Consider the following 15,061-nt stretch of genomic DNA (forward strand, 5'->3'; position numbering starts at 1 on the left):
CATTTGCATCTTTTTGATGGCTGGTAATGCTGAGCATCCTTTCCTATGTCTTTGGGCCCTCTGTATGTCCTCCTTGGAGAAGTGTCTATTCAGATCCTTGGCCATGTGAGTTCTTTGTATATTTTGGAGATCAAACCCTTGTCCAAGGTATCATTTACAAATATATTTTCCAATATGGTTGGTTTCCTTTCATTTTGCTAATGTTTTCTTGAGCTGTGCAGAAGCTTTTTTATTTTGATGAAGTCCCATTTGTTTATTTTTTCCTTTATGTCCCTTGCTCTAGGGGACATATCGGTAAAAATATTCCTGGGTGGAATATCTGAGATTTTCCTTCCTACGTTCTCCTCTAGGACTAATATGGTGTCACGACTTATACTTAAGTCTTTCATCCATCTTGAGTTTATTTTTGTGTATGGGGTAAATTGGTGGTTGAGTTTCAATTTTTTGCATTTAGCTGTCCAGATTTCCCAACACCATTTGCTGAAGAAGCTATTTTTACTCTATTTTATGTTTCTGCCCCCTTTGTCAAATATTAATTGACCACAGAGACTTGGGTTTATTTCTGGGCTCTCTATTCTATTCCTAATCTCTGTATCTGTTCTCATGCTAGTACCAGACTGTTTTGATTACTGTGACCTTGAAATACAGTTTGATGTCAGGTATTGTGATCCCTCCTACTTCGTCCTTCTTTCTCAAAATTGCTGTGGTTATTTGGGGTCATTTATGGTTCCACATAAATTTTTGAAATGTTTGTTCTATATCTGTGAAATATGTCATTGGTATTTTAATAGGGATTGCGTTGAATCTATAAATTGCTTTGGGTAGTATGGACATTTTGATAATGTTAATCTTCCAGTCCATGAACATGATATATGCTTTCATTTATTTGTGTCTTCCTTAATCTCTTTCTTCAGTTGTGTAGTTTTCTGAGTACAGGTCTTTTATTTAGCTCCTTAGTTAGGCTTATTTCTAGTCACTTTACTTTTCTTATTGCTATAGCAAATGGGATTTTTTTTCCTGATTTCTGTTTCTGATATTTCATTGTTGCCATACAAAAATGCCTTTGATTTCTGAATACTGACTTTGTATCCTGCTGTTTTGCCACATTTACTTATTAGGTCGAGTAGTTTTTTGGTGGAACCTATAGAGTGTTCTGTGTACACTATCATGTCATCTGCAGACAATGACAGTTTTACTTCCTCCTTTCCAATTTGTATGCCTTTTATTTCTTTTTCTTGTCCGATTGCTGTGGCTAGGACTTCCAATACGATGTTGAATAGAAGTGGTAAAAGTGGACATCCTTGTCTTGTTCCTGATCTTAGTAGGAAAGCTCTAAGTTTTTTACCCACTGAGTATGATGTTGGCTGTAGTCTCTCATATATGGCCTTTATTATGTTGAGGAATGCTCCCTCTATTCCCACTTTGCTGAGTGTTTTTATCATAAATGGGTGCTGTACCTTAATCAAATGCTTTTTCCGCATCTATTGATATGATCGTGTGAGTTTTGTCTTTCCTTTTGTTTATGTGATGTATTATGTTTATTGATTTGTGAATTTTGTACCATCCTTGCATCCTTGAGATGAGTCCCCCTTGATCATGGTGTATGATCTTTTTTAATGTATTGTTGGATGCGCTTTGCCAATATTTTGTTGAGGATTTTAGCGTCTGTGTTCATTAACAATATTAGCCTATAGTTTTCTTTCTTTGTTGTGTCTTTATCTGGTTTGGGGATTAGGATGATGCTAGTTTCATAAAACCAGCCTGGGAGTCTTCCCTCTTCTTGGCTTTTTTGAAATAGTCTGTGAAGGATAGGGGTTAGCTCTTCCTTAAATGCTTTGTAGAATTCTCCTGTGCAACCATCCCGCCCAGGGCTTTCATGTGCCAGGAGTTTTTTGATTACTGCTTCAATTTCACCAGCTGCTATCAGTCTGTTAAAGAATTGTTTTAATTTAAAAATAATTGTTTTCATAATTCAGTTTCCACAAAATAATACTACAGTATTCTTTGGAGTGAGATTGATACTAAAGTGTCTTTATTATAAGGCTGTATCTGAGGAAGCCAGAGAGTGATTACCTATTACCATGTGCTCACAGAGATTCTTCTGGTGACTCAGTCTCATCCAGTCTATCACAAACTTGTGCCCCGAACTTTAACCCCATGAAAAGTTTCCGCCCTGAATAACCTCGGTGCCCTCAGGCTGTTCTTACAAGGTCCTTCTCCACCCTGTCTCTTCCAGACTCACCCTCTCCTGCCCCCCTCACGAACAAGCAGCACACCAGAGTGGCATCATGCCAGCTGCTTTCTCTTCCTTTCTCTCTGTGGCTCTGTGGTTTTGCTAGTTCCCTCCTCCCCCACCGAAAAGGAAACAGCCCTGGAACATGCCTCTTCCCCAGGCTGCTGTGCCTCTTCAGGCGGGCGTCCCTGTGAAGTGCTCCTCTCCCCCAGTCACAGAACGGAGCACAGAGTGTTCTCGTTCCCCGGTGGAGCAGGGGCGGGGCCTTTTTATCGAAGGTCCACCCTGCGAACGTGGCACAAGGTCGGAGCCCAGCCGGTGCCTTTAGCTGAAGGAGTGTCTGTGAATGAGTCACTTCTGAAAGCGGTGACAGGCACATGGTTTCCTGACATGTCTAAGGCGGGTTTAGGCCTGGATGTACTACTTGAGAGCAGGGTGACCACAGAAGGTACCCCTGCCCCCTCGAGTATGATGGTGGCTTTTAAAACACCCCTAATTTTAAATTGGCCCTTTTCCTATTTAAACATAAACTGTAAACTTTTTCTACTGTAAAAACTATAATTTTTTAAATGGTGAGGAATTATTACATTAAGACCATGAATGAAGATGAACTTGTTGAACTCACTTATTTTCACTTTTTTTTTTTAAGCTCTCTTTCTAAAACACTTTGTGTATCTTCCTGTCTTAGCAGTAGTTCAGTCACATCCAGGGAACTCGGCCATCATTATAGCCACTAACGTATGTGAATGTAAATGACGTCACACGCTGGTCTGGATAAACTTGTGGTTTTTCTTGCCCATGAAAGTCAAATGAAGAACACCCATGTGAAATTAATGATGGAAGAAAATTGAAATGGCCATTTCTTAAATTTTTTCTTGCCCCCAATAAAACCACTTTTGATTTAATTTGCCAGATTAGAAGTATTTTTACATGTTCATTGTCCCGCTAGTGACTATTTAAACTGCAGTCAGCTTCGACAGCTTTCATTTCAATCCCTCTTATTCAGTTGCTTAATTAAATACAAAAGTTCTCCATGGTGTGAACATTGTCATTTTATCACTGAAACCCATAAAAACCCATGTTTGGAATCTCAAAATCAGAAGTATCCTGCTTCTTTATGCTATTTAATTGTTGCTGGTTCTCACAGATTACTAATTATTTGAGTGTGTTGGGTGAGGAGGATTGGCATAATTGATTTTAAATGCCCCCTTTAAAAAAAAACAATTAGTTCTTCCAAAATAATGGAATTTTGTATGCTTCTGAGAGAGATAAAATGCAGATATAGTAATATAAAAACCTTATTTTTTTCAGTCTCTCGGGCATCCCTGTAACAATGCGAGTATGTGTGCGACCCGGCACACAGCGTGCAAACATTGTCACTCAGCCTCGAATAAATGAAGACGGATATTTCAAGTGATGATTTAAAATTTCAGTGGAACTCCGAATATATAAAATATTTTTAAGTAAAGCTAGTCATTATAAAGTGATACATTGCTTTCATCCTTAATAAAAAGCAAAACAGGATAATGTAAAGTTTCCTTGGTCTTCTTAGACATTACTGAAATATTTTGCATAGATTATGAAGCTATTCTGATCATTCCGACCTTATTCTGACCTAATTTTTGTGAGCTTGATAATACCTTCTATTGACTTTTTATTATTTGTGTGCCTAAGAAATCAATGTCATATAAAAATGACTGCAACAACATAAAATCACAAATAACAATACTACATTTTCTAACATATCCGATAGTATCATTTTTTATCATTTTGTTTTTGTGGTTTTAGAAATTTTATATTCCTTTATTTTAATTCTTTCCCATATGGCCATAATTGTCTGTTTTTCTCAAGGTATCTCTATTTGGTGTGCTGTTTTTAGACTGGTTATACTTCAGCATTACTCTAAAATATGCAGGATATGTATTTCCATTTGGATTCAGAATTTTATGTATTGGGTGTGCAGATACAGTAAAATTTCACTCATTCAGAATTTCATAATAAAGAATTATCATTCTAATATGAATTAAATAAAAGCTAATCTTTATACTACCCCCTTTACCAGTAAAGTTAGTAGTATAAAGACGCCCGTTGGAAATACTTAAACTATCTCAGAAAGTGGCATATTAGACTCACCTGTTTATTTGCATACAGGGCTGCTAGTCGCAAATCAGTCACTGTTCAGGTTCCTAATACGCTCTTTACTGGGATATGGTTATTCATTAGTTCGAAACTGTATTAGAATATTTAAAACCTATGTTTTAGGAAAAGTCTGTAATAAGGCACCTGGACAAATATTACATTTCAATTAGTCTGAAATCTTGTTTTCAAATATTTTGAAATATTAACTAGTGACACCATTTTTTGTGAACGGAATATAGTGTCTTATCAAGAGCCTGTGCGAGTTTTCTCCGAGAAACGTTTTAACATTTAAACTTCTAGCCTGAAAACCTCCAGATAGTATTTCCCCCAGAGGATGATGGCCCGCAATTTACTGCAAAAGTTTTCTAGATAGAATCGATGCTTTCAGATCCTGAACTAAAAGAGTTACTTGTATGACAAAAAGGAAAAAAAATAGAGTATGAAGTATCGGTATTCTTCAAACCCCGGATGATGTGGGAGGTTAGCACCTGATGTGTGAACGTGTGACAGTCGGTGATCGGGGAGGAACACGGTGTCCCCCGTCTGACATTCTGTGCAAAGGCGATCCACGGGTGCCGAAAAGACGTGTGCAGAGTAAGGAGCACTTCCCTCCAGATCCCAGCTTTGAGTTGGCCCTGTGCACACTGTGGTTTGTTAATGACCAAGAGTTGATCCCTTGTCATGGCTAGGCTCCCGGGAGGGTTGCGCCTGACACCTCTCCTTAGAGAGTCCTGACATCACCGGAGCCTGATTGTTCCTCTCTCGTAACTGCAACAGTGCATTTTGACGTGTGTGCCTGAAAGACACCCAGATGTTGTGATGGATGCATGTAAAACCTGTATTTACGTGATGGAAAGGAACCTAGAACTACATTTTGGCCAAACTGTGGTGGCCGAAGTCGCATTGTCAGTGTGTTGACCATCAGAGCGCTGGCACTTTAGGGGTAAGGTCCCTCATGAGCCTTGGGCCCTTATTGAAGGTCCACTTACCAATACCGGTCTCCTATCTCCATCCCCTCACCCTCAGGGACGCGTCCTCCGAGGCGGACAGCAACATCCGGCAGATCAACCAGGAGGCAGCGCACCGGCGCTTCCGCTCCCGCAGGCACATCAGCGAGGACTTGGAGCCCGAGCAGTCGGAGGGCGGAGACAACGAGGTACCACATCCCATTCCCCCCGACCCTGCACTTCCACCTTCCTTGTCCCCAGCTCGCTTCTGTGTTGTGATTGCTTTCCCCCATAAAAGCAAGCTAGAAAATAAAGCTCATGGCCTCATAGCTAACTGACAACCATCGGGATAGGAATTTGGAAAGTGCTTATGAAAGTCGTGTTTGATGAAGAAGTATCTGTATCATTACAAAAGGGAATGACATTATTCTTTGTACGGGAATCTTAGCATTTTTCTCACTCTATAATTTTTTCCCCCAGAGTCTAATCACATCTTATTAAATGGCAATATGGTTATCCTATTTGTGCACTTGAGCCCTGTAACTTGTTTGGGTACTAAATACAAGCTTTTACTGAATAATTTGATATCGCAAAAGAAATTTATTACCAAGCAAATACAAATGTGGGTGAACAGAAATGTTTATAATTTTTTTCTGAAATGTTTGTGGTAAATTCCTGGAGGGGAAAGTTATAAATTGAAGAACAAATGAACAATTATCATAATTTCCATGCTGCCCTAACAACTCTGTTTACTTACTAGAAATCCACAAAAGACATTTTGTTAGGAAGAAGACCATTTGCAAAGTGCTCCTGCGATCAAAATTGGAAAAGCAAAATTAAGGATTCCATAAAAAATTTACTGAAGGGTACTTTACACCAGTGTTTAATTACAGATTATAGCACCTCTGCTGTTTTCAGTGGGAATCCTCAGCACTTAGGTACAAGAAATCCATGGAAAGTGCCAGGGAGTTCCTGAGATGATTTCTTTAACCCATGCATTTAAGTAGCAAGTGCTAGAAGGAAGTCTCAGCTCCGAGAGGTAGGACTAGAAAGCAGTTAAAGGGACAGCTCCTGGAACCAGGCTTTCTTGGTTCAAGACCTGGTCCTGACACTTCCTAACACTGTTACCTCGGGCAGGTCACCCTCTGTGCCTCAGTTTCCTCATCTGTTAATTAGGGTAGTAGTCATATCTTCGTCATGATGTTTAAGAAGATTGCCTGCCTCCTAAGTGCTCAGTAAATGTTAATTATAGTTATGATAATGACTATGATAATGAAGGATTCCTCATTCCTGGCATTTAACTCAGCATCTCCTTCCCTGATAGCCTTGGGAGACCATTTCAGAAGAAATGACTGTCACCGGAGACTCCCTCAGTCTGGCGCTGCCCCCACCCCCCTCCTCCCCAGGCTCTCGGACCAGCCCTCAAGAGCTGTCCGAGGAACTGAGCAGGAGACTTCAGATCACTCCGGACTCCAACGGGGAGCAGTTTGGCTCTTTGATTGTAAGTAGTCGTCCTGTTTGACTGAGAAGTTGAGCAAACATTTTATTATTTTTTGTTGCTGTAAGAGAGTCTTACATGCAAATAATGACCAGGGGTCTCCCAGCTCCCAGACGACTGACATTTTCCAAAGTTCCTCCTAACCTCGCAGAAGCAGGGTTATACCTCCATTAGCCCAAGTAGGTGAGCATCTTTCTTGATTTGAAAAGAATGCAAGAGAATAATAAGAGTTCCTGGCTTCTGTAATTGCCGACTTTAACCTTGTGGCATTTCTTCTCCCAGTCAAAGGCTCACACGTAGTACTTTTGTCACAAAAGGTGGCATTTTACATCTGGACATAGGAGACATTGGACCTCCTAATCGGTCCTCTTAAGTAACACTCTGCCTGTCCATCATTCTCATTTCACGGATGAAGACAAAGTTTGGATGGGAGATCAAAGACACCACCTAAGCCCCAGAAAAGTAGTCCTTGACAAGGGCTGTGGCATCGGGATACTGACATCAGTGGTAGCATCTGAATTTGGGGTCTCAACTATTAGGGGTGCTTTCTAGAAGCTTCAGGTGGAGCTCAACCCTGCTGAGACGCAGCAGAATCGGCCAGGAAGACCTCTCTGTGTTGGACAATACAAAGCTGTACAGAAAAAGCCCATAGAAAATTTCCGCTTATGCATTAAATTAAAAACAAATGTAGTCTATCGGTTTCTTGAGAAATTGAACTTCAAGATGTTCTGTTGTAAAGATGGAAGTGATGTCACTGAAAATGGCACCCTGGAAAAATAGTCACTGTCACCGTGATATCAAATGGAAGCGGGCAGGAGCACTGCATGAAATGCGAAAACAAGTAAATGCTCACTCAGTCGTTACTCCTTCAGTTACGCTATTTTTATTTAAAAAGAGACCATTGGCCCATACTGTGTGAGTTGCAGTGATTACTTAGTTAACGTGGTTTTAGATTAAAATCCTATGAATGTTTTTTCAGAAAGAGAAATACCACTGAGATGAAAATTTAGTACTAAAGGGGCAGGAAGAAAAGAGTTTGCATAAATGGGACATTTGAATTGGTAAAACGGTTGCTGTGGAAACAATATAAGCAATGAAGCCATATATTTAAAACCTATAAAAGGAAGTAAGTACTACAGTAATTTTGGCAATTATATACCTTTGGTCTACCAAGTGAAAAATCATAGTATTCTTCAGCATTAATATTAAGTTAGCATCTCTTAATTATTTGTATAAGGAGCTCCTGCATTTACTTATCACAGCTGTATAAAACGTCTTTAACATCCAAGTGCTAGTGTCAGAGTTATTTTACAATTGTGTTGAGTCTGGTTTAACTATTATGTAAGCGTGCCCAAGAAAGAGGAGAACATGGGACTGTTCTCCAGTTTGGCTCGGGGACGCTTTATTCCAGAACAACAGCGTGAACTCATTCTAGAGAACGAACTCATTCATGACAACTACGGAAGACACCAGTAGTCCCCCACCCCAGTCACTGTCCCAGAGTCTCTCTTTGACCTTCTCCCATTTTAGTTATCGTTGCAAAGTGTCAGCAATGAGTAAGTGCCACACGCTTGTCCCAGACACGGCCCGTCGCTCACCGGACCCCTGACTTTGTGTGTGTGTGTGTTCCCTGATGGGAGCCATTAGGCTTTCTTTAAAAAAACCACACAGATCAATGCAAACAAGTGAGAGGGACATTATACATCACACATTAGATTTCTGAGGTTAACCTCACTGTTTTTCCTCATTCCTTATCTGTGCAACTTCAGCTCCATTAAGAAGCTAAAATCAGAAATACCCGACCCTTCAGAAGTAGCACCTAGTTATATTTGGGTTTGTCTGGATATGGAGTCCAGTTGGTTCTTTGTTCATGGTAATAATGGTCAATAATTGTTTCACAGCATAAATCAGCTCACACTAGAATTTACCTACAAGTTGCATCCCAAAGCAGATTATAAGACTTCCAGCTTCCTGTTTCCAGTTTTAAAGCAACCCTGCGGTATGATGGCAGCCCATCGAGTCCCCTTTCACGTTTTGTCCTCATTCTCTCACTTCTGCCGCTACTTACAATAACAAGGGACCAGCCACCCCACAGGCTGCTTAGAACACTGAGGGGGGAAACTGCAGAAACGTGACTCGGAAGGATCGCTCTCATTACTCTGAACGGATGACGTTTCATTTACTTACCTCCCCTGACCACAGAGTGGCGAGTGGGGTTTGAGCGGTAAGCCAGTGAAACTTGTTTCTCTAAGAATGTTTCCTTGATGCCCGTGTCTTTTCCTCCCCTCCAGCAGAGGGAACCCTCCTCGAGGCTGAGGTCATGCAGTGTCACCGAGGTGGTCGCGGAGCAGGCTCACCTACCACCGGTAACCCCCTCACTTCCCGTCCTCCGTTGGCTCTTTTGGCTTTTATTTAAAATCATCGGGGCTACTGAGGAAGAGTTCTTCCTGTGCAAATCCATTCACTGCGTAAATGCGACATTCAAATTTCCCAGCAAATTGCCCAAGGAGGGTGATTTCCAATACAAAGAGTTGTTTTTGCCACCAAAGTCTCCAAAATGGTAAACACTTCATTGCTTAGTTTTTCAGCCAAATTGATGCCAATGAACATTGTGTTTACTTGACTTAAACGACTTAACTAAAAACATAAGTTTTTTTTTTTTTTTAATTAACTTAAGCTGTGCCTCCTGTATCTTGCGATCATAGTGAATGCGTGTAAACAGGAAGAACTCTTCTGGGTGGGGAGCAGCGGCGGCTTTCTCCGACTAATGGCCCGCACTCTTAACCCCACGCAGCCTCTGGACCCTCTCTCTAAAGGCAGCTCTCCTGACGAGAGAATTAGCTGTAATTTGTCCCCACTCTCCCACAGTTTTTATAACTAGCAGCGAATGTGGAAGCATGGTGGGTGTTTAGTAACGGACACACAGAAAAGTGAATGTTCCCATTCGAAGGCAGAGCCGACCGGCCTTGGTTGATGCTTGGTGTGCGCATTCAAAATAAGAAATGTTATGTACATTCGTTTCTTCTTCGGGGGGAGAAAAGACGTGGTTTTAGCATGTTCAGTTTGATGTGTGACCCTAACCAGTGTTGTTACGACTACAAATCCTCCATCGTTTTTAGCACGAATACCTTGTTCTGGGTGACGGGCGCAAAGTGCACGGACAGATGTCGAAATCGGTGTCTTCCCTACCGTGGACTCCGCTGCACCACTCAGAAGGATATTTTTGCCGAGGTTTTAGTCCTTTATGTTTGCACAATGGGTTAACGAGTACACTAGTCAAGTGCGTAGTAAAAGTAATAGATTCACCTGCGCCTTCTGGCAGATGCGCCAGCTGATGAGGAGCTTCCTTTCTGGGACGGTTGCAGTCCAGGCTCCCCACCAAAAACAACGATGAGCTCTGGCGGACTCATGGGGCCTCAGCCTAAGGGTGCTATGACTCTCTCTCCTTGCTGAACCAATGGCATCTTCTCTCCTTTTCCAAATCCACGTCAATTTTATTTGCCAAAAATCGCATTTTCCTGGAAACTGATGGGTCCTCCCTCTGTCCTCGTGCTCTGTGAAGCTGTAAACTCACTGATCACCAGGGGCCTCTTACTAGAAGTTTGAGTTTGGCAGATTTAAAGAACCTGCTAATTATCTATGGGTACAAAACCATAGCGGTTTTCCTTTTTTTATTTTTTCCCTGAGTAAGACCTCTCCCATTATTATTCTGAGGGCGTCACTTCACTGTGCACCCACAGGAAGGCTCCCCCACGCCCCCGCCCCCAGGCTTCTCCGGTGGGGGTTGATGGGGATCCTGTTCTCCTGGTCATCAGTGAGTGCTCAGCTTTCCTTGGGGCAGGCTGGCTTTTCGAGGGTTCTGATTCCTGTCGCCGGCTTCCTGGCTGTGACACAGCAATGATTCCTGATTGGATCGGCATCAGGTGGTCTCCCGAAGTGCATTTCACTGATGTGGATTATTGTTTAACAGCCCAGTGCCCCAGCTAGGAGAGCTCGTGCATCCACGGTCACGGGTGGTGAGGAGTCAACGGTAATGCTACTCTTGCAGACTTTAAGGGCAAACTGTGGGTTGGTTTTAATCTTTGTACAGTGGTGAATATGCTCTTTTTTTCTTTTGGATGACATCAGCTTTCCTTGTGCAACAGAGATGCACATGGTTTTTCTTTTAAACCTTTCCCTTCCACATGGTTCGAAGGTGCCGGGGAAAACGGAACCCATTGTAGTCTTACAGTTTTATTACGAACACTGTTAAGCTTTGGTTAAGTACGTTTGGTTTGACCATCGGGGAAGTGAATTGGGTTGGAAGGGAACCAGGGAAGCCGCAGGAACCGCATGCGATTGTGCAAGCGGATTTTCGGTTGTGCGCAGGCAGAGCGGTCTCTCTGGTGCGTTTTCTCTGCCTCATTTTAAACGCTGGGCTCAGTTTTCTGAATCAGGCGCTTGAACCAGTGACCTTTTTCTGCTACCAGGGACTCCTCACAGGAATGAACAAGTGTTCACATACTTTCTGGGAGGGGGGAAGCACTTAGGAAGTTCGAAAGGTCGAGAAAAAAAAATGGTGTTTGTCTAAGCCACGTATTTGATATTGTTACATACCTTTAAATACCTACACGAGTGCTAATTTTCTGCAGGATGTTGATGATTTAAGGAACGATTTAGTTATATGGTTAGAATTTAATGCTTAGCCTTGTACACAGATGAGTCGAATTGCCATTCAGCAAAAGTCAGCCTCATTTAAGCTATTGAGCCACAGTCGTTTCTGTGAAAGTCCTGTGTCGGCCGTGGCGGGCTTGGTCTGCAGCAGAAGTCATGGACTTCCCGATGAGCCAGCACGTTTCCGACTGCGCACCGGGAATTCCTGTGGCCTTGGAGCTGCAAGGTAGACAGATCACTTCATGAGATAATTTTAGCAGGATCCAGTGCGAATGGGCATCGTCTTTCATTCGCTTTCGCATCTGATTGGCCTTGGGACCTGCTGTCCCCATTGGAGTGTCCCGGTAGCTGTGGTGTTCGGTGACAGGCCAGACAGGTCGTGAGAGGGCTGGGCTCCACGGGGAGAGCTTCTGGCAGGACAGAGTGACCCCCTGAACGCGAGCCCTGTGGCCCTCGCTCTGCACTCTGCTTCTCGCCGGGACTCCCCCCTCCCCCACCAATAAATAAAAAATGGGAGTTTGGTTTCTTTTTTTACTTTTAAGGCCTGGGCCACAGGGGTAGTTCCTAAATGTTTTGCCTACTGTCGTGCTCCCTGTGCACCTGCTCATCCTTGGGCCGCAACGAGCCGTCTTATTTTATGGCCACATTTGAAGTCTCAGTAGGTCTGAAAGAGTCACGTCTGGTTTTCCTCCGCAGTCACTCTCCCTCACACCAGTGCCCTTGACTCTCTCCTTTCCGGCTCGTTCCGTCTCCCACCACGGCACCTCCCTCTTGCTCCTTCTCCCGTCCCCGTCTGTGTCAGCCCCACGCCGCAGTGTACACTCGTACACTGCGGCTGTGTCCTCCTCTCACAAAAACACGCACGTGCACACACACACACAGAAAACTGGGATCTCATGTACACATTACTTAGCCACTCGGTATTTTTCACTGACGGACCTTCCTCTGGGACACGTTAATAATGACGTCATATTCAGCGATGTGAATGCACCAGCTTATATAATTTTCCCCCGTCGATGAGCACTCAGCCCCCCACCCCCTTGTTTGGTCCCACACACCATGTTCCACGCCCCGTCCTGGCACATCTCTCTGTCCTTGGCAGTGCTTTTATTCCTACGGTGTAACAAATGCCAGTTCTCACCCGCAGGACACAACCCTCTCATTTCCCACACACGGTACGCTGCCCGGCTGGCTGAGCGCAGGCCGTCTCCGAGATAAACGGACGGGGGACGGCACAGCCCTCTGGCCTGTGCCACAGAGACCCTAAAGTAAACTGAGGAGGCAGGGATGGCAGGGGGGTCTGAGCGAGTCTCGGAGCACCTGTGATCGTGCCAAACGGTCATCCCCTGTCAAAGCATGTGGAGGCTTTTTTAGGGTAAACGTCACCGAGTTCTTCATTTTCATGAAAGAAATGGAGCCCCTGTGAGGCTGCGGTGCAGGGCTTGTTCGGCGTTATGAAACACAATCCTCTGTTCAGATGAAGAGCTGTGAGATGTTAAATGAAGCTTACCAGCAGCTTTAACTTGCCTCTGGACTAATTAACTTGTTTCTGAAGGTAGGACATGTGTGTGTGCACATGCCAGTATGCATGCACACACACACACACACACACACACACACACACACAGCAGTAGGGGTCTGGCCATGGCCCCAGGGCGGCCCCTCCCGTGCTCTGTCTGTGGGAGCGGAGCCCTGCCCCTCCCTCCTGAGAGTGGTGGGCGGCAGTGTTTGGAGACACAAACGGAACTATCAGTACAGGTTGTTCTCCATGGTCATTTGCAAAGAAATCTATAAAGAAACAGTTTAATGACACCGTCTCGCATAAAGGGAACTGTTTTCCGGGTTACCAATTCCGTTCTCAGGAGAAGGTAAAATGAACATTTTAATCAAATCCCGTGTTCTCTATGACAGCCCTCATTTTCCATGATCTGATTAGTCCTATTAACTGGGCCCATGAAAATGAACTGGTTGCTGGAATCCTGTGCTGGAAGTCATGCAGCTTCAGAGCTCCATTCTGAGATTATGCACGGCTCAGCCAGGCTATTTTAGTTTATCAGGCTCCTCATAAAGATCCTTTCCAGGGATGCTATAACTGTAAGTCTATCCTTAAGGTTTCCAGAACAGAGTTTTCTAAAGGCCTATCTCATTGCCTCTCCCAAAAAAACAACCCAACAAGGAGCAAGAAAAGCTGCAGATTCCATCAAGGACTTCATTTAGCCGAAGCACTGTGGGTCATCCTGTCAACAGCAGCAGGCCATGGCTTGCTCGCTCATCCTTTGCCACACAGACTCCTGATGCTCACTTGGGGTGCAGCTTGGTTCTAACTTGGTTTGGCGAGGTCATTCCTTGTAGTGCCCAGATAAAAAGCAGACTGGCAGTAGCTCTTTTCTGTTGTCGCCACAGCCAGAGGAGGAGGGAGGGAAGAGCTTCCGGCTGTAGACGAGTTCATCCGTCTCAAATACTCATGAGAGGGTCAAGTCTGCGAGTTGGTGTTTCGTCTGCCCTCGTTGAGTCCCTGCACCTAGACCCAGGATGCTGTGTGGTCAGAGTCTTGGAACTAACCAGTGTGGGGCCTTCGGGCCCTTATCTGGCAAAACGTCAACAAAGTAGTTGCTGCAGTTTTAGCAGAAGGTTCTTTTGCAAATAATCTTGCCTTGCCTGTTATACACGTTTCAGAAATAACCACTGAGGCAGCTGCCATGGCCTCAGTTTTTCTCTGGAATGTGCTGTTGAACCACATTAACTGAAGTCCCCAAGTCACGTGATAGCACCCTTGATCATGTGAAGCCAGAGCCCTGCTGTGAGTGAGGGACCCTCTGATGGGACCCTCTCTGCCAGGGCACATTGTCTGCAGAGAGCACGCAAGGCGGAATAAGCCCAGCCAGGAACGGGCTAAGAGAGTTATTGGATTGGCCAAAAAGCCCATTACATTTTCTCCATGAAATACAACACATTTTTTCATTTTTACCAATAACTGTATTGATTTGGATATTTTGAGTATGTTGGCTATCTCCCAGTATTGCTTCTAGTGGATAGAGGCCAGGAGTGCTGCTAAACATCTTCCAACGCATAAAACAGCCCCACAGCAAAGAATTATTTGTCCAGAATGTCAACAGTGCCAAGAAACTTTGCAAACCACTTTTGACTCATTTGATCAGTCACAGCACCTTCTCCATACACTGCACAAATCTTTTTTTTTTGCATTTCAGTTGCGTTTTTACCTTCTTTGAAATACTAAAACATAATACATTGAAAATACTATATATTTTCTTCCATCTTCAATGTTAAAATGGCTGCACAAAAATACTCCAACTTCGATAGGTCTTTTTTTAACACATGCCAATGTGACAGCTGTCACAATGCAGTCTAACAAAATTATTTCAAATGAAGTTAAAGACAACTAAGTGCCACTAGAGTCATTGTATGGTAAAAAACATTAATGGACATTTTGGCCAACTCAGTACATCCTCAGCCTAATATCAAGAAAACAACAGCTGGTAAAACATCTGGAGGATGCGAAGATCCTAATTAGGGAAGGTGGTGCCCAGAAAGAAGTGGCTTCCTTTGGACCTCACGTAATGTTCAGCCTCT

The 15,061-nt window shown here is 43.5% G+C and overlaps 1 protein-coding gene across 13 annotated transcripts in view; it reads left to right on the forward strand.

Moving 5' to 3' along the window:
• The window catches only part of NEDD4L (NEDD4 like E3 ubiquitin protein ligase), a 293,932-nt gene that overhangs the window by 236,094 nt on the left and 42,777 nt on the right, over positions 1–15,061 (forward strand). For 7 of the 13 annotated variants that reach the window (XM_045850050.1, XM_045850051.1, XM_045850053.1 and 4 more), the window contains 4 exons: positions 5,399–5,528; positions 6,644–6,820; positions 9,109–9,183; positions 10,788–10,847. In XM_045850050.1, coding sequence (XP_045706006.1) covers positions 5,399–5,528; positions 6,644–6,820; positions 9,109–9,183; positions 10,788–10,847 — 442 coding nt within the window. The remainder of the gene's footprint in view (positions 1–5,398; positions 5,529–6,643; positions 6,821–9,108; positions 9,184–10,787; positions 10,848–15,061) is intronic. The other 6 variants (XM_045850052.1, XM_045850049.1, XM_045850046.1 and 3 more) reach the window with 3 other exon arrangements.

This window comes from Phyllostomus hastatus, unplaced genomic scaffold, assembly GCF_019186645.2.
Source record: "Phyllostomus hastatus isolate PE091 unplaced genomic scaffold, TTU_PhHast_1.1 phas_contig_80, whole genome shotgun sequence".
Classification (NCBI taxonomy): Eukaryota; Metazoa; Chordata; class Mammalia; order Chiroptera; family Phyllostomidae; genus Phyllostomus; species Phyllostomus hastatus.